This window comes from Schistocerca nitens, chromosome 3 (genome assembly GCF_023898315.1).
Source record: "Schistocerca nitens isolate TAMUIC-IGC-003100 chromosome 3, iqSchNite1.1, whole genome shotgun sequence".
Lineage (NCBI taxonomy): Eukaryota > Metazoa > Arthropoda > Insecta > Orthoptera > Acrididae > Schistocerca > Schistocerca nitens.
In genome coordinates, this window is record NC_064616.1 from 218,877,659 (window position 1) to 218,904,038 (window position 26,380).

A 26,380-nucleotide genomic window follows, 5' to 3' on the forward strand; every position below is an offset into this window, starting at 1 on the left:
CCTCTGCAGGTCAAAGCATCCAGATGCAAAGCAGTTCTGTGTACCTTACTCGATTGTAGCTGTAATAGATTTCACAAAATCACAAATCACAAAAGGTAAACACTTTCAAGAAAAGTGTGTGTGTTTGGTCATTTACTTATTGATAATTATAAATATAATATTAATCATAATAATTAAAAATTAATAAACAGCCAAATATCAATGGAAATCTAATAATAGTTCATGCAAATACACGTGTGTTCTGTTATTCTGTTACTTTTCAAGTGACATACATATGAAACACTATGACAAATGTTGAAAAAACTATGGTTACACACCTTTACACCTAACCACAAGACAGCCGCCATCTTGTGCTCATAATCGCTATGCACTAGTACATATTCAACGCACAACACTTCTCTTGCAATTTTCTCGAGAGTGCCCAAGTAGTACACCTTATTACTTGCACATATTTGGTTTCCTAATGCAGCACTAAAACTGACAACAGTATGAAGTAAATCTGTGATCCAAATGCCATGGCCTCCCCTTGTAAGATATAAGAGTACAAGACTTTTTATTTAAATCCACGAGGCATAGTCTCTCTCTGCAAGTAATGAGAGTTGAAAAAATTTACGCACACTTGGCAGTATACATTTTTAAATCATGCATTTAAGTATTAAGCATTTGGCATACATAGCAATTCATGTTTACTGGTGAAACTTTAACAAACTACTTGGTAACATAATGCAATGAAACACAGAGTGACATCATCAGTATACATGAATCTGGAGCTAATACAAGGTATGTTCAGAAAGTAAGTGTACCAGTTTTTCGTATTTTTTTAAAGGACAGATGTATTTGAAAAAAATTACATGATATTGTTGATTATTTTTCCACATAATCATCACCCTGTTCAATGTATGTCGTGAGCCATAGCACAAGCTTCTTTACGTCTTCTTCAAAGAACTCTGCTGCCAGCTCCTTCCCCCACTTCAGAACCTCTTTGTGGATGTGTTTGTCAGCTGAAAATTTAATTTTACTCACTTGTGGCTCCAGGAAGATGAAAATATGATACCCTGAAGACGACAAGTAAGAAGAATATGGGGCAGGTTCAAAACATGGCAATCAACTGAGTCCAAGAGCCCCTTGGTGGCTAAGGCTGTGTGAAGATGGGCATTGTCACGCAACAAGCGCACTCTTCTCATCAGCATTCCCCTCCTTTTGTTCTGAATGCTCCTTTTGACTTTTTTTTAGGGTCTGCCAAAGTCGTCGTGCATTTATGATCTCTCCATGAGATGGGAATTAGACCAAAATGATGCCTTTTTGATCCCAAAACAGTGAGTTCATATTTTTTTTTGCCCAAAAATATGTTTTTGAATTTTTTGGCTGATGGGGAATTGGTGTGATGCCAGTGAGATGACTGTCTTTTTGTCTCAGGTGTGTAATGAGCCACTCATGTCTCATCTTGTCACAATAGGGCTCACAAAATCCTCACCTTTCAATTAAAGTCTTTCAAGAAACTCGTGGGTGCAACTGACCTGATTTTTCTCGTGATACTCTGTCAGCTATTTTGGGACCCATGTTATGCATAGTTTCTGGTATCTCAGCATTTCTGTGAGTGTCTCATATAAGAGAGTTCGAGAGAGTTGTGGAAACACTGTAGAAATTTCATCCAATGTCAACTGATGCTCTTCACAAATAGTTCACTGATTTTTTGCACCAACTCCTCAGTTAAAATGGAAAGCCTTCCACTCCTCTGACGTCATGAACATTTGTTCTGCCTCCACTTAACTCCATACACCACTTAAACACATTTGTTCTGGTCATAAACCTTCACCGTGACCCCTTTCAATTCACAAAAAAATTTCAGTTGGTGTTATCCTTCTGCAAGCAGGAAGCACATCATAGCATGTGGCTTGCACTTGGTGGGATTTCTTACCAACACCTTCCACACAACTATTCACTACAATGTCAGTTTATGTACTACCATGTTTCTGTGATGCTTGTTCTGGTCAGTGTTACCAACCCTCAAGAAACCAAAAACTACAGCCTGTTATGGACACAGTGCACTTACTGTCTGAGCATGCCTCATAGTAAGAAAAATTAGATATGCACACTATAAATTGTACAGTCACAGGTCTGCCCAGGAATCGAGAAAATACATGTTTAAACAGGAGCAATACACAAAGAAGTGAAACTCAAGAATTAAAAATGATGAGCTGAACGAGACTCACTAAAATTAAATGAATGGAACCAATGAGGATGAAATCAGTGAAAACTGTGACATGAAATAATATCTGGGAAATTCATTCAGAAATGCTGACCTTTTAATGTAATGAATTATGTCAAGACAACTGAAAATTTATATCACAAGAAATTTAAACCTGCATTTTGTGCTTATTGTGAGCAGTTGCCTTAACAACTCAGGATATCCAAGCATGTAGCCATCACAAACTTTCATTTTCATTCATGTTACCCTCCTAGTACTCCTAAATATTGCAATCACTGGTTCTCCTACAACATACATGAGAACAGCACCACTGTGGAACATATTTAGTGGAAGCACCACACTGTTCCAGGATCTTGGTCTGACACAAATGTTCATCTATAATGACATATTAATTATATTGGAGTTTCACCACTTTTGCACAGATTTCCTTGATATCATTTCATGCCAATACATTTCACTGATTTCATTCACACTCATTCCTTTCACTCCAATTCAGTGGATTTAATTTGACTGATGTATTTCCTATGGCAAGGTAAACCAACGTGAGAGACATGTCAAAGAAGCATACGAGAGGGTGATTTGTTTACTTTTGTGGCTGTAGCTTAGTGAACTGTGGTTGGTTGGTTGGTTGGTTGTGGGATCGAAGGGACCAGACTACTAGGGCCATCAGTCCCTTTTTCCACGAACTTCAAACACCCACAAAGAATAAGAACAAACAATGGAGATGACACAGGACAAGACAGACACAGACAGAGACCAGAAAAAAGTAATTAAAATCACACCGAGTGCGACAGTGGTTGGCCCACCATAGAAACACATAAGGAAAAGCCAACCGCCAAGAAACACACTAAAAACCCCAGTCTAAAATGGTAGGCCAAAGACCAGACTCAACACAAGAGAAACGACAAACACTTAGATCAAGTGATAAAAACCCCTTGCACGAATAAAACTGAAAACTAAATCAGCCATCACAACGTCATCTGATAAAAGTGCAGGAAGCGTATCAGGCAGCGCAAACGTCTGCCTGAGCGGAGTTAAAAGCGGGCAGTCCAACAAGATGTGGACCACCGTCAAAGCTAATCCGCAGCAACATAAAGGTGGGTCCTTGCGGCGCAATAAATAGCTGTGTATTATCCAGGTGTGGCCAATGCGCAGCCAGCAGAGGACAACAGAGTCCTTGCAAGAGACCCGCAAGGAGCAGCGCCATGCACCGGTAGCCTCTTCGATGGCCCGAAGTTTTTTGGGTGAAGGAAGGGTGCGCCACTCTTCACCCCAGGTGCAAAGTACCTTCTGCCGCAAAACTGACCTGAGGTCACTCTCCGAAAGGCCAATCTCCAAAGCTGGTGCACTGACAGCCTGTTTGGCCAGCGTGTCAACATGTTCATTTCCCGGGATGCTGACATGACCAGGGGTCCACACAAAGACCACAGAGCGGCCACAATGGGCAAGACTATGGGGGGACTCTTGGATAGCCATCACCAGACGAGAGCGAGGGAAACACTGGTTGATAGCTCGTAAACCGCTCAGGGAGTCACTACAGATAACGAAGGACTCACCTGAGCAAAAAAATGGCTCTGAGCACTATGGGACTCAACATCTTAGGTCATAAGTCCCCTCACCTGAGCAGGAGTGGATATACTCTAGGGCGCGAGAAATGGTGACCAGCTCGGCAGTGAAAACACTGCAACCAGCTGGCAATGAGTGTTGTTCATAATGATCCCCTAGAGTAAGAGCATAACCGACACGAACCGTCAGTATAGACTACGCCAGAGCCTTGAAATGCGGCAAGGATTGAAAGATAGCGGCAGTGGAGGGCCTCAGAAGGGACTGAGTCCTTCGGGCCCTGTGCCAAATCGAGCCGAAGGCATGGGCGGGGCATGGGCGGGGCACACACCATGTGGGTACGCACAGAGGGGCCCAGAAAAAGAGATGGGAGAGGGAAAACCTCAAGCCCAGAGAGAAGAGCTCTGACGCGGACCGCAATAATACACCCTGACCGGGGGCCGCCGTTCCAGAAGATGGATGACCGACTGAGGGAACAGGAAACGATAATTGGGATGCCCAGACAAGCTACAAACGTGTGTAGCATAAGTGGCCAGTAACCATTGGCGCCAGAACTGCGATGGAGGGACAACTGCCTCCACAAGTATGCTGTTGATGACAGGGCTTGTCTGGAAAGCTCCAGTGGCGAGTTGGACCCCGCTGTGAAGGATGGGGTCAAGCAACTGCAATGCAGAAGGTGGTGATGAACCGTAAGCCAGGCTCCCATAATCTAGACAGGACAATTAACGCCTGGTACAGCCGTAGAAGGGTAGACCGATCGGCACCCCAGCTGGTGTGACTCAAGCAATGAAGAGCGTTAAGATGCCAATGCCACCAGCATGTCTGTTTAAGCTGCCAAATATGAGGGAGCCAAGTCAACCGGGTATCAAAAACCAAACCCAAAAACCGATGTGTCTCCACCACAGCAAGAGGTTTGCCGTCAAGATAAAGCCGTGGCCCAGGGTGAACAGTGAGTCGCCGGCAGAAATGCATAAAGCAGGTCTTGGCTGCCGAAAACTCTAAGCCATGCGCTACAGCCCAAGACTGTGCCTTTCGGATAGCGCCCTGCAGCTGCCGTTCAGCAGCTGCAATGCCAGTGGAGATATAGTATAGGCAGAAATCGTCAGCACACAAGAAAGCTGAGACAGACATTCCCACCACCGCAGTGAGCCCATTAATTGCAATTAAAAAGAAGCAGACACTTAAAGACAGATCCTTGCGGTATCCCTTCTCCGGAACTCAGGAGGAACTATGGGAGGTTGCAACTTGCACGCAGAAAGAACGAAGCGACAAAGTTTTCTATGAAAATTGGGAGTGGACCCTGAAGACCCCAACCATGAAGTGTAGAGAGGATGTGATGTTGCCATGTCGTATCGTATGCCTTCTGCATGTCAAAAAAGACAGCGATCAGATGCTGCCGGCAGACAAAGGCCGTACGGATGGCAGACTCCAGGCACACCAGATTACTGGTGGCAGAATGGCCCTTATGGAATCCACAATGAGACGGAGCCAGAAGGCCCCGAGACTCAAGTAGCCAACTCAACCTCCTGCTCACCGTGTGTTTGAGCAGCTTGCAAAGAATGTTGGTGAGGCTAATGAGGTGGTAGCTGTCCACCTCCAGTGGGTTCTTGCCAGGTTTCAACATGGGGATTACAACGCTTTCCCGGCATTGCGACGGGAACTCACCCTCAACCCAGATACGGTTGAAAAGTTCTAGGAGGCACCGCTGGCAGTCCACCAAGAGGTGTTTGAGCATCTGACAGTGGATGCGATCTGGCTCGGGAGCCGTACCGGGGCAAGTGGCTAGGGCACTTTGGAATTCACACTCACTGAACGGAGTATTGTATGATTCGGGGTGGCGCGTGTGAAATGAAAGGCTCTGACGTTCCAACCACTCTTTCAGGGAGCGGAAGGCCAGTGGGTAATTCGCAGAAGTGGAACTCTGAGCAAAATGCTCCACTAAGCAGTTTGCAATTGTTTCAGAGTCAGTACAGACTGCTCCATTCAGAGAAAGTGCAGGTAAGCTGACGGGGTCCAATAGCCATAGAGTCGCCTAATCTTGGCCCAGACCTGTGATGGAGAGGTACGGAGCCCAATGGTGGAGACATATCTTTTCCAGCATTCATGCTTACGTTGGCGAATGAGGCGGCGGGCTCATGCATGGAGCCGTTTAAAGGCGATGAGGGGTTCCAATGAGGGATGCCGCTTGTGATGCTGGAGTGCCCGCCTGCGATCTTTGATCACCTCAGCCACTCCGGCGACCACCAAGGCACAGTCCTCTGCTGAGGGGACCCAGAAGTACAGGGAATGGCAGATTCTGCAGCAGTAATGATGCTGGTGATGACCGAGCGAACCACCGCATCAGTGGCATCATTGGAAAGAGGCTCAATAGTAGCAATGGAGGTGAACAAGTCCCAGTCAGCCTTATTCATAGCCCATCTGCAGGGGCGCCCGGAAGAGTGATGCTGTGGCAGTGACAGAAAGATCGGAAAGTGGTCACTACCGCACAAGTTATCATGCACACTCCAATGGACAGATGGTAATAGGCTAGGGCTGCAGATCGAAAGGTCGAGGGCTGAGTGCATGCCATGTGCCACACTGAAATGTGTGAAGGCACCATTATTTAAAAGAGAAAGGTCGAGCTGTGCCAATACTTGCTCGGCGATGCTGCCTTGGCCTGTTGCCACTGATCCACCCCACAGAGGGTTATGGGTGTTGAAGTCGCCCAGTAATAGAAAAGGTGGTGGCAATTGGGCTATCAGCGCAGCCAGGACATGCTACAGGACATCACCATCCGGTGGGAGATAGAGAATGCAGACAGTAACAGCCTGAGGCGTCCACACCCGAACAGCGACAGCCTCTAAAGGTGTTTGTAGAGGGACAGACTTGCTGTAAAGAGAGTGAAGGACGTAGATGCAGACTCCACCAGATACCCTCTCATAAGCTGCCCGGTTCTTATAACAACCCCGACAGCCACGGAGGGCGGGGATTCATATTGCCGGAAATCAAGTTTCCTGAAGAGCAATGCAGAGGAAAGGGTGAAGGTGGAGAAATTGTCGAAACTCAGCAAGATGGTGGAAAAAACCGCTGCAGTTCCACTGGAGGATGACATTGTCCATGGCCGAGAAAGGTGTGAAGGGGCTGAGGAGGCAGATTATGCCGCTGGGTCACCTGCTGCCACTGATTGAGTACCTGTGCGAGTGACATCCACTGTGTCTGAGAGTCCGGCGAGATCTAGGTCTTCAGCGGACGCCAGAATCTCTACCTCACCCTCAGACGCAGAGCTTGCAGGTTGCGGTGGGATGGGTGCCACCACAAGTTCCTTCATCTTAGAGGTCATCTTCTTGGACTTTTCACTGGCTGGGAGGGCTTCACTGATTAAGTCTCTGGGACAGAGGAGGATCACTAAGCCCTACGACCAACTGCTTGTGGGCACTTATGCCACTGCCGGGCGTCATCCTTCCTACTTGTGGAAACCTGGGAAGGAAGGGTCCCAAGGGACCCCTTGCGAGCGAGAGGAGCTGAAGAAGTTGGACACTTCTCCGGCTTAGAAGTGGGGACGGACGTTCCCAATGAGTGGGGGGTGTTACTCCCAAGGTAGGTGGCGCAGGAGCAACAGGGTGGGTAGTGTCCCCCATGGGCAAGGGGGCACGTGGAGTTGTATGGCTCGGTGAGCCAATTGGAATTCGCTGAACTGATGGGGCTATCACGGTTGTCGAAGTGGCGGCATATGAGTAAGTCATTCGCACAGGATGGAGTCGTTCATATTTCCTTTTAGCCTCAGTATAGGTCAGTCAGTCCAGGGTCTTATATTCCATGATTTTCCGCTCTTTCTGTAATATCCTGCAGGCAGGCAAGCAAGGCGAATGATGGTCTCCGCAGTTGACACAGATGGGAGGCGGGGCACATGGAGTATTGGGATGTGATTGGCGTCCGCAATCTCGACACGAGTGACTGGAAGTGCAGTGGGCAGACATATGGCCGAACTTCCAGCACTTAAAGCACCGCATCGGGGGAGGGATATAGGGCTTGACATCACAGTGGTAGACCATCACCTTGACCATCTCTGGTGATGTATCACCCTCGAAGGCCAAGATGAAGGTACTGGTAGCAATCTGATTATCCTTCGGACCCCGATGAACGCACCGGACGAAATGAACACCTCGACGCTCTAAATTGGCGCGCAGCTCGTCATCAAACTGCAAAAGAAGGTCGTTATGGAAAATAATACCCTGGACCATATTTAAACTCTAATGGGGTGTGATGGTGACCGAAACATACCCCAACTTGTCACAAGCAAGCAACCTTCGTGAGTGGGCAGAGTATGCCATTTTTATCAATACTGACCCAGAGTGCATTTTGGACAAGCCCTCCACCTACACAAACTTTTCCTCTAAATGCTCTATGAAGAACTGAGGCTTCATTGACATGAATGACTCCCCATCAGCTCTCGTACAAACTAGGAACCGGAGTGAATAAGTGTCACTGCCATCCTGAGCCTTATGATGCTCCTCTCACGGTGTGGCCAAGGAGGGAAACGATTTGGGATCGTATTTCTGAGTGTTGAATTCAGCCCGAGAATGCTTAGAGACTGCTGGCAGCTGGCCACCAGCAAGAGATGATGTAGCACACTTCATTGTGGGTCATCCGCCCTGATGCCACCCTCTCCGACCAAGGGCCCTCCCCACGGGTGCCACGCAGCCTCAGCAAGGGCCACCTGGCAGGATGGCCATTGCCGGGAGTATTGATGCCCCAAGAGATAGGTATCTACTCCTTGGAATACATGGGGAGTTAACGACGCAGGCATCAGCAGAGCGATCCCTGTGTTGTCAGGGGGCTACAACCAACAGGGAACATGGCGGCCCCATCACAACAGGCTGGCTACCGTGCTGGATATTAGGTGCAAAGAAGTCCATGGTCATCGTCTCCACAAAAAACAACACTGCACAGTGCATGCTGGAAATCGCACCCAGGAATGTATCCTCGCCCAAGAGATGGAGAACGAGCGGAACGGCAATGTGACGACGAGAAAGCTGGCTAAAGGTCTCAATGCACGATGAACACAATGCACCATGTAAGGCGCCCTTCCCCAACTGGCTTACTCTTCAGAAGAATTTGGAAATATGCAAGTCAAACCCAAGAGGGGACATCACATATAGGCCGAAACATTTGAGACTCCTTTTAGTCGCCTCTTACGACAGGCAGGAATACTGCGGGTCTATTCTAACCCCCGAACCCGCAGGGGGTAGTAAAATGTGGATAATTACTTTTTGCTCTTTAATTAATTTTAGACTATGAAAACAGGGCGAGTCCTACTCTAATCTACAATAATACCTAATCAATTCACAACTGAACAATCAGTTCCTTATTAATGTGTTCTTGTTTAGTATGTGTGTCTTATGACAGGTTTCAACTGAAGCCATCCATGATGTCCTATTCTGAGCACCTTCCTTCATATGTTTGTATGTCCATCCTCTTATGGTGTCATCCATCATTAAAATTTCCTTCTTACCTTTCCTCTCATTCCTTCAACTTTTCCCTTTACATTATTTGTTGCAGACACTTCCTACACAGTATATGTCGCAGACAAGATGTCTTCCTCTTTCTGATCAATTCCAATAATCATCTTTCTTCCTCTATTTCCTTCAATTACTTCTTCATTCTTAAGCCTCTCAGTCCTATACACCTTAAGCATTCTTCTCCATAGCCACATTTGCAAATTTTCTTTCCGTCTTCCTTATTTCATTTTAACTGTCCACGAATCACCGCTGTATAATACTACACTAAATATATAAGGTTTAGCAAATCTTTTCTTCGGTTCAATTGGAGTAGTTCTAGATAATAGTAACTGCTTCACCTTTTCAAGTGATCTCTTTTCCATAGATATCCTCTTCCTTATTTCTCCTGTACATTGCCATTCCTTGCCATTAAATTTCTCGTGCAAGGAAACCATTTTACTTGTTATATCTTCTTTCCAATTAGGAATATGTTAACTGGAGCTTCCTTCTTGCTTATTCTCATCACTTTTGCCTTTCCTCTATCTTCATTCCACTCTCCTTGCCCCTTCTTGCAATACTCTTCAACATCGTATGTAGCTCCTCTTTTGATTCTGCCAGCACTACTTAATCATCCATGTACTTTACAGTCTTTATCTGTTCTCAAATTGCAATGCCTCTTATATCCTTTATAGCCTTACCTACCAGTTCTTCTCCACACATGTTTGATAGCTTTGGTGACAGTGTGCTTCCTTGCCTTACATCTCTTTAAATGCTCATCTCTTCCTCATGATACTGATACATATGAGAGTTTGTTATAATAATTCAGAGTTAAAAATAGCATTAAGATGGCAAAAACTTTTCCAGGTGCAGATGCTTATACAAACCTCAATTTACTCATGGCAGATATTAGGACAAGATTCAAGCATATTAAGGAAAGACAACATACAAAGAAATCAGATGTTGAGAAATTGAAGAATGAGAACTTTACTGTTTCTTAAAATTACCAAGTCAAAAATAAATTGGAACACTTAAGGGAAAGTATGGACGTCACTGAAGAGTGGAATACCATTAGAAATACAATGTTGGAAGGATCAGAGATCGAAATCAGAGAGATAAAAGAACAAGTAGTAAGAAAGCATGAATATCTGGGAGTATATTGGATAAAATGGATGAGCACAGGGAATGGAAAAAACCACAATTCGAAAAAAGGCAGAAGACAGTACAGAAAACTGAACAATGAACTAAGAAAGTTAATTGCTGTGGATAGAGTGGACTGGATGAGGAAACAACGTGAGGAAATAGAAGAATTGGAAGAAAGAGGAAAATTGGAGGAAGTGTTCAAAACAGTAAAATCTTTAACAAGAAGAGAAGTAAGCAAGATAAGCAAACAGGGAAACTTAAACCTGGGAAGGAAATAGTACCTATAGAAGACGCGAGGGAAGTCTGCATGGATTACATGGAAGAGTTTTATGGTGCACAGGCTCATAACACCATACTGGTTCTGGAAGATGAAGGTGAACAAAATGAAGGTGCTATGGTATTGAAATGAGAATGGGAGAAAATAATTCAGGGAGGGAGGGGGGCAGGGGGGGAGGGGTGGCGGGGGAGGGAGGGAGGGAGGGAGGGAGGGAGGGAGGGAGGTAGGTAGGTAGGTAGGTTAGCATTGGGCTGTAACAAAATACTGCCTGAGAAAAATGAAAGTCTTAGGTCCAAATTCAATGGACAGGTTGACTGAGGTAGCAAACAGTATTTATGACACGGGAATTTGGCCTCAAAATGTACTTAATGTCATTCTACTACCTTTATGTAAAGAGTGTAACACAAAGAATGTAGATTACAGGGCAATTAGTTTTCTCAGTCAGTTACAAAGGCTGTAACGAGAGTCATACTAAAGAGAATTGAAAAGAAAATAAAGGAAAATACTGGCAAAGACCCATTTGGGTCTAGAAAGGGTAAAGGAACAAGAGGCGTTACATGCTGTCTGAGGACAATTCGAGAAAGAATGATAGAAATGAACAAGGGGGTGCATATTTGTTTTATCGACTGGGAGAAGACTTTTGATAGATTCAACTGGAGTACACTGCCGAGAATTTTAAAAGATGTGGGAATAAACTGGAAAGACAGAAGGTTAATAAATGTGGTGATGGTTGTTAGTGTTTAACGTCCTGTCGACAACAAGGTCATTAGACGGAGCGCAAGCTCGGGTTAGGGAAGGATTGGGAAGGAAATCGGCCGTGCCCTTTCAAAGGAACTATCCCGGCAGTTGCCTGAAACGATTTAGGGAAATCACGGAAAACCTAAATCAGGATGGCTGGAGACGGGATTGAACCGTCGTCCTCCCGAATGCGAGTCCAGTGTGCTAACTACTGTGCCACCTCGCTCGGTAGAAGGTTAATAAAGGAGATGTTTACAAAGCAAGAAGTAACACAGTATGAAATGAGGAGACAGAAGTGATATTAATGTGTATTTGAATGAAATTTTCAAATCTTCAGGTAACAAATATATTTTTATGCAAGGTCTGTTCTGCACAGCTTTCCAAGAAATACAATGATAAACAATCATCTGGTGTGAGTCTGTAAGGTTACTATTTTCACAGCTTGCCCGAATATCAATATGTACACAAGACTAGCAAGCAATTGCATTGATGAGTTGTGAAAATGTATAAACATGCATCTCTGATCACAACAGTGGGCAGTAGGAGTCTATCAGCAGAGATGTTGTGAGTGGTCACAGTGAATAACTATACAGGTCTGTTGGAAAAAATTTGATTTCTGAGATGATTTGCCTGGTGATGATATGAAAGTTGGTCATGCAAAATAGGTCAAGGTTTAGTTAAAATGCTAACCAGGCAGATCATTAAACAGCACCGAGCGAGGTGGCGCAGTGGTTAGACACTGGACTCGCATTCGGGAGGACGACGGTTCAATCCCGCGTCCGGCCATCCTGATTTAGGTTTTCCGTGATTTCCCTAAATCGCTCCAGGTAAATGCCGGGATGGTTCCTTTCAAAGGGCACGGCCGACTTCCTTCCCCATCCTTCCCTAATCCGATGAGACCGATGACCTCGCTGTCTGGTCTCCTTCCCCACACAAACCAACCAAACATTAAACAGCAGTGGCATATAGTATTCAGCGAAGTCTGGTTGTAATGGGGGAGGGGGGGGGGGGGAACTAACAGTAACAATACATGATGTAATACAAATTAATTTCCCAATTTGTACCACTCCTGCTTTAAGATAAAAAGGAAGAAAGAGATCTATGACTGGCAAGCAACAAGAGTATAATGGAACCCAAAGTTCACATCTTATGTGTAATATGGCCAAATTTATGACATATGAAGCTGCCTCTAAAATGCTTGGGCTAATTTTCTGAACTGAAGGCGAGTATAAAAGCTGAATAATTTTGTAAGCTTTGCCTGCCTTACTTCGCGATAGGATAGTCTTCAACGCAGTTGCCCTGTAGGTTATTCATTATTTCCATAATTATGGTGTTTCCAAATGCATCTCACTGAAAGATACAACACACTTGCTAAAACTAAAAGACTAGAGCAGTTCAGTTACTGCAGAGTACCCCCAGAACTGTTTATACTCCAGCACAGTAATTGCTTGACAGGAGGTAAATGTTACCACTACAAAAAAATTCAAAGGCATTGGACCGATGTCCAGCAATTTTTTCTACAATCCAACAATTTGTTCTAGGATTTCTGAATACCAAAAGAGAAAAAGTTTCAAACACACATCCCTTTCTTGTAGTGATAGGAAACTAATTTCACACATCAACTACACTCCTGGAAATGGAAAAAAGAACACATTGACACCGGTGTGTCAGACCCACCATACTTGCTCTGGACACTGCGAGAGGGCTGTACAAGCAATGATCACACGCACGGCACAGCGGACACACCAGGAACCGCGGTGTTGGCCGTCGAATGGCGCTAGCTGTGCAGCATTTGTGCACCGCCGCCGTCAGTGTCAGCCAGTTTGCCGTGGCATACGGAGCTCCATCACAGTCTTTAACACTGGTAGCATGCCGCGACAGCGTGGACGTGAACCGTATGTGCAGTTGACGGACTTTGAGCGAGGGCGTATAGTGGGCATGCGGGAGGCCGGGTGGACGTACCGCCGAATTGCTCAACACGTGGGGCGTGAGGTCTCCACAGTACATCGATGTTGTCGCCAGTGGTCGGCGGAAGGTGCACGTGCCCGTCGACCTGGAACCGGACCGCAGCGACGCACGGATGCACGCCAAGACCGTAGGATCCTACGCAGTGCCGTAGGGGACCGCACCGCCACTTCCCAGCAAATTAGGGACACTGTTGCTCCTGGGGTATCGGCGAGGACCATTCGCAACCGTCTCCATGAAGCTGGGCTACGGTCCCGCACACAGTTAGGCCATCTTCCGCTCACGCCCCAACATCGTGCAGCCCGCCTCCAGTGGTGTCGCGACAGGCTTGAATGGAGGGACGAATGGAGACGTGTCGTCTTCAGCGATGAGAGTCGCTTCTGCCTTGGTGCCAATGATGGTCGTATGCGTGTTTGGCGCCATGCAGGTGAGCGCCACAATCAGGACTGCATACGACCGAGGCACACAGGGCCAACACCCGGCATCATGGTGTGGGGAGCGATTTCCTACACTGGCCGTACACCACTGGTGATCGTCGAGGGGACACTGAATAGTGCACGGTACATCCAAACCGTCATCGAACCCATCGTTCTACCATTCCTAGACCGGCAAGGGAACTTGCTGTTCCAACAGGACAATGCACGTCCGCATGTATCCCGTGCCACCCAACGTGCTCTAGAAGGTGTAAGTCAACTACCCTGGCCAGCAATATCTCCGGATCTGTCCCCCATTGAGCATGTTTGGGACTGGATGAAGCGTCGTCTCACGCGGTCTGCACGTCCAGCACGAACGCTGGTCCAACTGAGGCGCCAGGTGGAAATGGCATGGCAAGCCGTTCCACAGGACTACATGCAGCATCTCTACGATCGTCTCCATGGGAGAATAGCAGCCTGCATTGCTGCGAAAGGTGGATATACACTGTACTAGTGCCGACATTGTGCATGCTCTGTTGCTTGTGTCTATGTGCCTGTGGTTCTGTCAGTGTGATCATGTGATGTATCTGACCCCAGGAATGTGTCAATAAAGTTTCCCTTTCCTGGGACAATGAATTCACGGTGTTCTTATTTCAATTTCCAGGAGTGTATAATTAATTACTCTACAATTTTCTGTTCAGAAGAAACTTTACTGGGAGAATTTGCTGCCCATGTTTCCTCATTGGTTTGAGCATTGGTTCTGACGATTGGTCTATGAAATCTACAGAGAGTTTTAGACGAATTTGAAGGACTGATCTGTATCTCTTGAAAAACTAAGGTACACTGTAGTTTGGTTGAGCAGACCACCACATGGGCTCTCTTAAAAACACAATATTCCGCTGTGATAAATTATAGTAGCTGCTGTAATACTAATTTTAACAGAGGACTGGAGGTGTTGAGCAGGTAGCCTCCAGTCCTGCAATCCCAGGCTGACCAAACCTTCGCCTAGCTAGCACTAATTGAACACCTGTATATGCTAGCCATTTAGAACTACCCAGAAGACGCTTCTGGCTACAAACTGAGAGAGCATTACACCCCCTACCTCATATGATAATTTGCAGCATATTTTTACTAAGAAATTTCTTTGTTTTGACTGCAAATGTTCTCCGATTCACAAACACGCAATCAATAGATGGTAAAACAACTGTACTTGACAGTGATAACTTCAATATGTACTGAAATATGAAAAAATTTCAGATGGAAAGACTGTTTTCCAAGCCTTTGTGCAAAGTCTGATAGGAACTGTAAATAACACAATAATACATCCATTAAATTTCAGGAGTGCAGCCATATAGACTAGATCTTCTCTTTCTAATATTTTGATTGTATACCTCCTGGTCATCTTCAGAGTGAGCCGACTGAAGCTACAGTGCTGGTTCTGTCAACTACAATACTAAAATTTTATCTGCTTCTTTCACTTTTCCCAAATGTAAAGTTGACACGCGAGTTATCCATTAGCATCACCATGCCACATCGAGAATTATAGGAACAGCCCCACGTGCTCCATATTTTCTCTTGCATAAGTGTAGCAAATGAGGCCAAGTTGTGTAGCAAAGAGTAAATTAGGGCTGGTAGGAAATAGAAGATGGAGCTGTGACAATCACACCCATCACTTGGTGAAAGAGCTAAGGTCACCATCTTCTTCATGTAGTTATAATATGATTAAACATTTGTCCCAGTGTATATTTCTCTAGCAGATTTAATACTGGACAAAAAGAAACAGACACAAAAGAAACTTATAAAAGCAAGACTAAGCAGCACTACAACGCAAGCACAGCACAATATTTGATGGGGGTGGGGGGGGGGGGGGGGGAGAACTTACAAAATTTGAGGAGGCAAAACAAATTTTAGCGGACAAAACAAGTGTTTTTGGGGAGGGGTGGAGGCATTATGATTGCAAGGTGAACCAAAATATATATGGGGAGCAACAAAAATATTGGAGGGTAGAGTACAGAATATACAAGGAGTGGGGTTGGGGTGAAGAGCAGGTGCACATAATCTTGGGAGGAGGGGAAAGTATGAATAATACTGGGGAGTGGGTTGGTGTACCAATATACTGGGGGAGAGGATAGCTGCACAACAGAAAAAGGAAAGAGTAATCATGGCAGAAAATGGGAGGGCAGAGGATTTTTTTAAATTATTTATTTTTTTTATTTTGGGGGGGGGGGGGGGAGGGTCAGTTTGGCACATGAGGCATGAGATACAGGAGGATGGAGAATGACAGATATATGGAGGAGGGGGCGAGGAGGGGCAGAGAGACACGGAGGGGGCCAGACAAAGATCCTCCAGAACTAAATGTATGTGTTAAATAATTTTCACTGCATTCAGCAACAGAGGGCAATTTACCAATACAATATTTGTGAATATGCCAACTGTTTACCTAATTCCTTTCTGATGATCAACTTTTGTTTTTAAAAGTATTTGCAAAAGTTAACAACTTTATGATGTGTTTCACAGTTTTTCATGCTGATGTCTCCTCCTTAAGTAAAAAGGAGGACATCATGTTATGTACTATACAAAATTTGATGTTAACCATGGGAAATATATCAAACAAAGTCACAAGGAAGGCAACAATTAATTATTTTTCCTCAATAAATCATTATTACAGTAGTCATTACCCTGTAGTTAATACATTCATTCTTAATGAAGAAAGGCAAGTTAGAGTTTAACAACATATCAACATAAATGGATGAGATATGGAGCTTTATGTGAGATTTAATAGCAACATGGGAAGAAAGTAGCTATGGTACTGTTAAAAGATTCATAATGGGATTTGCACAATGTGTTTTAGGGGAACTACAGAAAACCTATATCCATATGGTGCGGTAGAGATTGGAACCCTGCTCTTACTGAGCACAAGTTAAATGTATCATACTATTTTATGCCACTTAATTACTAACCTTTTTAAATACTTTCAAAACATGCAATTAATTTTTCTAAGGACAGATATTTTATTCACAGATGATATGTTTCTAAGTCCTGTTACAAAATTGTACTTAAGCTTCAAGAGAAAAAGGTTAGATATGTACATTTTGGCAACCGCTATTTCAATTTATCAACAAAAAGAAAAAGTATTTTTCTGAGTACAGTCACACTACTACATTAAAATTTTCTGTAAAATAAGAATCGGATAAATAATTACCTGAATAGAGGCACTATGGTTGGGCATCCCTGAAGAAATGGATATCAGTACTGAAATTACAAAGAAATCCTGCCTTTAAATTGCTGCACTACACAATAACCTATGAAATAGTTAAGAAAATATGAACTGAATGACATTTCTGGAAAAAGAATCACTTTAAAATAACTTATACCTGCAATTACAGTGTTGATACACTCATACAGCAGAGACATTGCAGATGTACTGAAACAAAAAGACAAGTTTAAATCAGATATAAAACTGAATAAAACAGCAACAACAAATTTCAGTCATAAAAAGCAAAATTATAAAATTATTTTTCTGTAGGAGGCTGGGTGCACCAGAAGGTACAACATTTCCCTCAGTGTGATCTGAAGGACGCAGGGGGGGGGGGGGGGGGGGGGGGGGAAACCAGTGCAGATTACTGACAAATTAAAACCTATCTGTGAAATGTGAATTTTCACTATAGTATTAAGCTAATCTATATCTTTAATTACAATTAAACTATCATATAACAAAACAGAGAAGCATGTGTGCCCCACATGGGCAAACATGGGGGCAGGGAGGAGGGAGGGAGGATGGGTGGATGAGAGGGGGGGGGGGGGGTGCGGAGGTGAGAGGAGGTGGTAGGTAATCTAATCTGGTGGTTAAATTTTCTATTTATTAAAAAGAAATCCTGTACATTGGTGACTACCCATTATTCTACTAAATGACAGATTTTGAGCTCCTGATAACAATGGCAAATACTGTAGTCTTTTTAAGATTTTTTCTCTTGCTCCAATTTGAAGACTATTAATTTGAAATTTGTTTATTTATTAATTTATTTTTCTAACAGTATTTTCTCAATTGTTCCAGTTTCTTCTCATCTTGACATTTTAAATTTTCAGTGCAATTAACATTATTGATATATGAATAAAAATATTTTTGTGAGTAACTCTTTGAATATTCTGGATGTAATCATAAGAAGGATGCAGTTTCAGATCACTAAATCTAGATAGTAGTATTCATATTAATACAAATAATATAAAAATATATGCCTGGTGTATACTAATGAAACATACTTACCACTTTGGTATCAGAGTAATCAACCTAAAAAAATACTCAGTGAATATATATCAAATGTTTGAAACAAAAGAAGTTTTGTAGGGCTTGTCAAATTTAGTTCTTGAGGCACTATATGTGCTAGACTCGTCAAATCAGTTGTATAAAAATGGCAGTTTTGAAATAATGCCCCTTTTGGATAAATTTCTGTGGATGCCCATGCAGAGAAGCATGTTAACAATAAAAAAAATATTTTTTACTCAGAATTTTAGTTTATGAGCAACAGAAGTTAAGAGCCAGAAATTGAAAACAGAAGTGATAAAAACTGTTCCACAATAATAGAACTAATGGAAAGTGATTGCTTCACATTTTCATAAACTGTACAAAATACGTGAATTACTCACAATACTCCAGAAACTGATGCTACTAATTAATGAACCAACATTATACAGCAAAGAACAGGGCCTGATATAGTCTATATATGTACAAATAATGGTAAAGCTGGAGGAAGTATGTGGTGTGGTAATGACAAGAGCAACAAATAGCTCTCCACAGAAGGTGCGCAGAGACAAATATGATACAGATTTGTGCATGAAGAACAAATTCTAACTTCATACTTATATTGCAGCTGTGCCCTGCTTTTCATTAGCAAATAAACTGTCTGAATCTTAATGACTACAGATTGGTAATTGAAAAGTCAGTATTTTTTTTAATGAAAGAGAATTTTTCTATTGTTTTATCTGTATGTCAACATATTTTCCTGTTACTTTTATGCTTGCTGCCCAATCTTTTTTCTAATTTATTTAATCTTTTTCACACCAATGGCCAACTGGGTGAGACATGTTAATTCTCCAGTTCCAATCCTACGGCCTACTCAGTGATCAACGTATTTCCAAAGCCAAACTCTTTGTCATACAGTACAAGAGCCTCATTATGGTACCATTTTGTGTGGCGTTCTTCCAGCATATATTTTCACAAATTCCACAAAGCAATGATGAAATTAATTATATTAAGACACTACAGTTACTAAAGTATGTCAGCAGATATGACATTTCCATCTAAGTCCACTCATCTCAGTGATGAAGTCGAGAAATTTCTCAAAGCGAGTGGCGAGTCAAGCTGTGAAATAAATAATATAGAATAAGAGAAATTTGACACTGGCTCAAGTGGTGGTTATTCCTCTTAAAATAAAGATTTAAGTGATGAATGAGATAAATTAGAGGCTGGTCACTGTAGAAAGCTGCCTAATGCATTGAGTGTGTCATTATAGTCAAATATAATTTCTGTTCAAAATAATGACAATTTATATCAAAACATACTTTTTCCACACAAAAGTAGTACTGCTTTTCTAGCTGTTTCTTAGTGGCAAACGTCTGAAGATCATTACAGACAAAACAAACATGTTGCACCTGAAATTACTTATCATTTGTTACAAAACTATTATGTATGGAATTACTGGAAAAAATGTGACTGTACATTAATTGGAAACTTATGTGAGAGTGGGGAGTGCTTCTCAACACGGATGGTGTAATGTGCTGCGAATACATAGAAAGAAAGAAGATCCTTTATCATTTAGTTACAATATAGCAAGTCCGAAACTGCAAGCAGTTAATTCCACAAATTATCTGGGAGTAGGCATTAGGAGTGATTTAAAATGGAATGACCATATAAAATTAATTGGGGGTAAAGCAGACGGCAGACAGATTCACTGGAAGAATCCTAAGGAAATGCAATCCGAAAACAAAGGAAGTAGGTTACAGTACAGTTGTTCGCCCACTGCTTGAATATTGCTCACCGGTGTGGGATCCGTACCAGGTAAGGCTGATAGAAGAGAGAGAGAAGATCCAACGGAGAGCAGCGCGCTTCGTTACAGGATCATTTAGTAATCGTGAAAGCGTTACGGAGATGATAGATAAACTCTAGTGGAAGACTCTGTTAAAGAGACGCTCAGTAGCTCAGTAGGGGCTTTTGTTGAAGTTCCGAGAACATACCTTCACTGAAGAGTCAAGCAGTATCCAGAATGAGATTTTCACTCTGCAGCGGAGTGTGCACTGATATGAAACTTCCTGGCAGATTAAAACTGTGTGCCCGACCGAGACTCGAACTCGGTCCCGAATTCGAGTCTCGGTCGGGCACACAGTTTTAATCTGCCAGGAAGTTTCAGTCAAGCAGTATATTGCTCTCTCCTACGTATATCTCCTGAAGAGACCATGAGGATAAAATCAGAGAGATTAGAGCCCGCACAGAGGCATACCGACAATCTTTCTTTCCACGAACAATACGAGACTAGAATAGAAGGGAGAACCGATAGAGGTACTCAAGGTACCCTCCGCCACACACCATCAGGTGGCTTGCGGAGTATGGATGTATATGTATGTCAATTGAATATATACTTCATCTACCTTTCCAATTCATGACTTCACTACACTCCATTTTATTTGATTGCATTTTCGTATGATATGTTGGTCCAAAATTTTCAAGTTTTTACATGTAAGCCTTCTATCTGAGACCCACAAATGTCCTTGAAGTTGTTTGCACTATGTTCAAAATATTCATCAACAAGGTTAGAAGCTTTTTTGCCATTTTTCATATTTGAGAGCTTAATTTGACAAAGGAAGGACAAGAAGAAGAAGGAGAAGAAGGAGATCAAACTTCCACCTTCTGCAAAATATTCTCCTATTTTCTTATTATTGTTATTATTATTTACCCATACAATTCCGGGCATTTAAGTGTCATTTTTATGGTTCTTGTCATTTCTGTGAAATACTATATAGAATTTTGGTTGGTTTCCTATTTTAGGCCTAAAACTATAAAACGCGCATCTATTTTATCGTGACAGCTCACCTGATGCCACATTAATGTGTGTGTTGGGTTGTTCAGGGTGGCCTGATGTTATGCATTTTATGACATGACAGCACATCATCTGCAAAGTAGCTGGAAAAAGTATGTTTCTTTGCTAAAAAAAAATAATGATTTTTCAGACTACACTGAAGTGGAGGAGAAAACTTTTTGTCTGGTTGCTGGAAGTGTCTGTGATAAATATTTTTGAATTGTCAAAGAAAGGTCAAGAGAACAAGAGAGTTACAAAGTATTCACATCTCCAGTATAGGGAAAAACAAAATGAGAAACTTTTCGGTAAGTTCTGATGCAACACACTACGAAGGAAAGGTTGTGTAGCATTTCTACTCACTAAAGAAAGCTTAAATAGGGGTAACAATGCTCTGTTTCTATTTTCCTGGAGAAGCAGGGAAATGATTGTGTTGTTTGCAGTGATTGGAAGAGAACAGGTGGACACTGCAGAAGACTAAACTATCCTTTCACACAAAATCATCCTACTGACTGTTGATATGTATCTTACTTTGAAGAATTAAAAATACTAAATAACATGAGAACATCTGGGAGACCTATGAGTGGTTGTGTGTGTTCAGCACACACTGACCAATATCTGTGAATTGCGGACACAGGTTAGGCAACCCTGGATCAGGAAGTCTTCCTCACAAAGATTATCACAGAGGTGAAAGAGCTTGTTACAAACTACTATACTCTATTGAAGATTAATTCAAGATCAACAGCTATGAAGGAATTATAGGATGAGGCTTAAGTGGGAAGCATGGAATGCATTCATCTGCTCTCACAACTACCAGTTGTTGCCACACCCTCATCCCCACACTTAAACACTTCCCTCTTGTCCTGTGCTATATTTTATTTATTTTCATTTCCTAAGGTTGTTGTAATTAATATTTTATTTGTTATTACTATAATATGCCGTGTTTTGGGTAATAATGAATGAGGCGAGAAGCAAGTTCATAAAAAATTATGAGTGGAGTTGAATATTAATCCCTTGGCCGGGGTTTGCTGTAAGAAGTCAGTCTCAAGAAACAGTTTGGGCATTACATGCTTGCTTTGAGAAGGAAAACATTAAAAGTTGCCTCCCATCTGTTAACAAAGCATGGCAATGGTATGTTCAAGAAACAAGAAGAAGGTGGAAAACCATCATTTCTAAGAACTCTGAGTGGAAAAAAATTGTTGCGACACAGATTAATTTGTTGAGGATGTGAGTGTAATGTGTTTGTGTTTATTATTGCAGAAAGAAACATCCAACACTGAAAATTGCTGGTCGCCCTTAAGGAAGCAGTTCCTTTTCCAGGTAGTGCACATTGTTATTTAGAGTCCAGCACAACTTGGGCTTTCACAATAATTTCTGTGGGCATACACTGTTGATGGAAAAAGAATACATACCTGTATGGCAATGCCTACTTTTAAGACAGATACCCAAGGAGAACATGGATGAGGTTCTCCATCTGGGCTGGGGAAGCAACACATTTAAAGATAATGCCTTAGTGATTAAAATTCTTCTGGGTATTATGCCACATCATGCTAAAAACTAACAACAATAATAAACTAAAACCGACGTTTCGGCCGAATTGCAACAGCCTTCCGTGAGGAATTGCAATTACAATTCGGCCGAAACGTTGGTTTTAGTTTATTATTGTTGTTAGTTTTTAGCAATGATGCGGCATAATATCCAGAAGAATTTTAATCACTATGACACTGGCTGCAGAAGCCTACATTCTTATAAAGATAATGCCTGTTGCCAATGAAGGCAACACTTATTCTTTGCATGCAGAACCTTGAAAAACTTTCTCCCAAACTAATTTTTAAATGAACCAAGAAAGGAGATTACCTTGAAGAAATGAATCATAATATTTTCAATAAGCAATTTGAAGGCTCAATAATAACAAATGTGGAAAAACTGTCAACAATTGTTCTTGGTAATGCTCCTTACCACTTACAGGTTACAACGTGCTCACGATTTCGAAGTAAGCGATAATTGAAGAAAATATGTGTGGAATTAACATCCCTTCAGAAACAACCAGATATGAAACCCCAGATATGAGATTTATGATTGGACATGTGTGTGCACATCAGAGATGATAAAATTTTATTAAGTATTGAAATATCAATCTTTAAATAAATCACCTGAGTGGTATCGATGTTGACAATGTATCGTAGGTAAAATATTGATTATTTTTTATTAGTCAAAGCAACAGTTTTTATTTGGAAAAAAAGTATTGTTAGTTTTGCAAAAGGAATCTCTTATTATTTACATTTGTTTTATGATAGATCTGTCATCACACATCTCCTCAAGAAATTTAATTTTTTGGCCTGGATTCTAACATTTCCATTGCTGTTACAGCAGAGGAAGTTTAGAGCTGGTAAATATAGCTCTCAGAGGGAAAAACAGTTGTTCTGAACTGCAAATAGTATTTGGAAACCACCAACATTGACAATTTTTAAGTTCTTAATATCAAAGTTTTTGCTCAAAGGAGTAATACAGAAAAGTAGTGTCACTTTAAATACTAAAACAGTATCAATTCAGGAATCCTGGCTCCAAAAACAAAGGCACAGTGAGTAAATATGGTATGTCATCAAAACATAAACATAACATTTTTAAAGTTTCTCCTTTGAAAATTCAGTTTCTCTGCGATATGGTGAGTAGCCACTATCCTTTTCATAATATTACATTATTTCATCCTGGATTTTCCACTTTCTAATTTTGTTTGGTTAAGTTTGACAAGATGTGATAACTTACATTCAATCCCAGTAATAGTATATACACAGATACATTGGTAAATTTATCGATATTGTGAATATATCAATACTGTTTCTACCAAATATTGCTATTTCCAGCATATTGATATAATGCTATGATTGGTAGTGGCCATACAGTCATTAGGCTGCCACTTCATCATTGCCATTTCAACCCAATATAACTGGTGTGAGCTCACATTAAAGTTAACACTGACAAGAATAATAATAAATTTACTATGTTAGCTGTCTAATCATTCACCGATGAAGTTGTTAGAGCAGTCATCTCTGGATACTTCAATAAAGCTATCAATCATATGTAGCACATCACATAAAATTCACAACAGAATGAACCTACTTTGGAAAACTTAGTCTAGAAAATGATCATTTCATTAAATAACAAGTTTGACAGTGACACTTCAAGCCATTGTGATAGCGATGAGAATCTTGTCAGTGGAGTCTTTTCTGTTGGCATCACAGAAATGCAGATCAGGGAAATTCAGTTGAACATCTGGAGTGCACAGTTTACAATAGTAAGCAGCTGCCTAGCAATGTTATATTTCTCAAATTTCAACATTTTAGTAAACAGGCCGTTATCAGCAACTGAGTCTGATCGAAGTTCACCTCACGAATTCAGTCTTTGCAACACAAAATACATATCTCTCACTGAATGAGATTTTCACTCTAAAGCAGAGTGTGCGCTAATATGAAACTTCCTAGCAGATTAAAACTGTGTGCTGGACCGAGACTCGAACTCAGGACCCTTGCCTTTCACGCGCAATTGCTCTACCATCTGAGCTACCCAAGCACGACTCATGACCCGTTCTGCAAGGTTTGCAGAAGAGCTTCTGTGAAGTTTGGAAGGTAGGAGACAAGGTACTGGCAGAATTGAAGCTGTGAGGATGGGTCGTGAGTCATGCTTGGGTAGCTCAGATGGTAGATCACTTACCTGCAAAAGGCATAGGTCCCGAGTTCGAGTCTCGGTCCGGCACACAGTTTTAATCTGTCATGAAGTTTCATATCTCTCACTGTTTGCAGTATAGCTGCTACAATACTAAGGTAGTGTTTTTTGTATTGCAGTTTTACTTTCTACCATTTCATGTAGTCTTATTTAAGTTTTCTCACTTACATTAACAGGAATAAATTTCATTTTTGTTGTTGTTTTACTAATAAGTTAATTATAAAACTTCTCATCTTTTTCTCATAATGAAACCAAAACCTCTTGATGCACAAGAAGAGCATTAAGCAAATTATTTTCTGTTAGGGATATTAGACAGTTTCCAGTTAGAAGCAAATGAAATAATGAGTTTTTCCAGATTTCATTTGCATAATGTGTACACCTAAATTCAGTATTGAAAAAGTTCCCTGTATGCCGCTACTTCGGTAACATCGTCAGAAAATGCAATTTCAAAACTTTTCATATATTTTCTTAACTTTCTTTTTTTGCCATAAATAAAACTGCAAGTAGACCATAGTGTAACTCTTACAGATACCATAGATACCAGTATCACCTCTACATGTGGCATTGTTTGTGAGTTAGCTCAAGATGAATGAAACATAAGGTTACATGTGTGTGCCATGCTGGATGCTGCCCCCTCCACATGTTACTGCCAAATTGTCAGTCATAAAGCAACTCTGAACAGAGTGTAGGTAGAGGTGCCTAATGCAATTGCTCATGAGTGTATCTCAACTGCACGTCACAAATTGAAACTATTCACTGGATTGGGTCTTAATCCTATATAACTTCCATGGATAATGCTCTAGCAATTTGACCCACCCAACCAACTCTAAGCTCCAATTAACCAATGGCTCTTCCACATGCTTTCAATTACGTTTATTGATCTATATGTCATTATTTCATCAAATATAGTGACTGCTTTCACCTCAATTCACCATTTTCAAACCTGCTGAAAAATGAGGAACACAGAATACTACCACGTAATATTTTAAACAGATATAATTAAGTTCATCCAACATGCTTAGTCCCAGATGCAACATAAATACTTGACTCCCAGATGTTTGGCTTATAACCTGTCAGTCTACATCTACATACCGTACATACAAACTGCAAGCCAATGTACAGTGAATGGCAAAGGATATTTCATAAAAATATTACAGAATTTTGTCTTATTTTTTTTACATATGGGGCTATAGTAAAATGGAGCTGTATACCTTGGCATATGTTTACTGTCAGCAGCAGTACTTGTTAGAAAGAATGTAACATATCTAATACTTATATAGTAAATGAAATGTTACAAGTATAATTTATACGATTTACGAGTATATTGATACTTTGTGTGTTATATTAGTGCTTTTTTGTTTAAAAGATTCTACAGTGTGGTCCATTGATAGTGACCGGGCTAAATATCTCACGGAATAAGCATCAAATGAAAAAACTACCACAAACGAAACTCGTCTAGCTTGAAGGGGGAAACCAGATGGCGCTATGGTTGGCCTGCTAGATGGCGCTGCCGTAGGTCAAACGAATAGCAACTTCGTTTTTTTAAATAGGAACCCCCATTTTTTATTACATATTCATGTTGTACGTAAAGAAATATGAATGTTTTAGTTGGACCACTTTTTTTGCTTTGTGATAGATGGTGCTGTAATAGTCACAAACGTATAAGTACATGGTATCACGTAACATTCCGCCAGTGCGGAAGGTATTTGCATCGTGATACATTACCCGTGTTAAAATGGACCGTTTACCAATTGTGGAAAAGGTCGATATCATGTTGATGTATGGCTATTGAGATCAAAATGCCCAAC

General features: G+C 41.7%; 1 protein-coding gene across 3 annotated transcripts in view; it reads right to left on the bottom strand.

The window, feature by feature from the left end:
- LOC126248173 (AP-3 complex subunit delta-1) overlaps positions 1-26,380 on the bottom strand; it is a 507,526-nt gene that overhangs the window by 360,178 nt on the left and 120,968 nt on the right. For all 3 annotated transcript variants that reach the window (XM_049948943.1, XM_049948941.1, XM_049948942.1), the window contains exons 9-10: positions 17,157-17,206; positions 16,985-17,034 (exon numbers count right to left, since the gene is read on the bottom strand). In XM_049948943.1, coding sequence (XP_049804900.1) covers positions 16,985-17,034; positions 17,157-17,206 — 100 coding nt within the window. The remainder of the gene's footprint in view (positions 1-16,984; positions 17,035-17,156; positions 17,207-26,380) is intronic.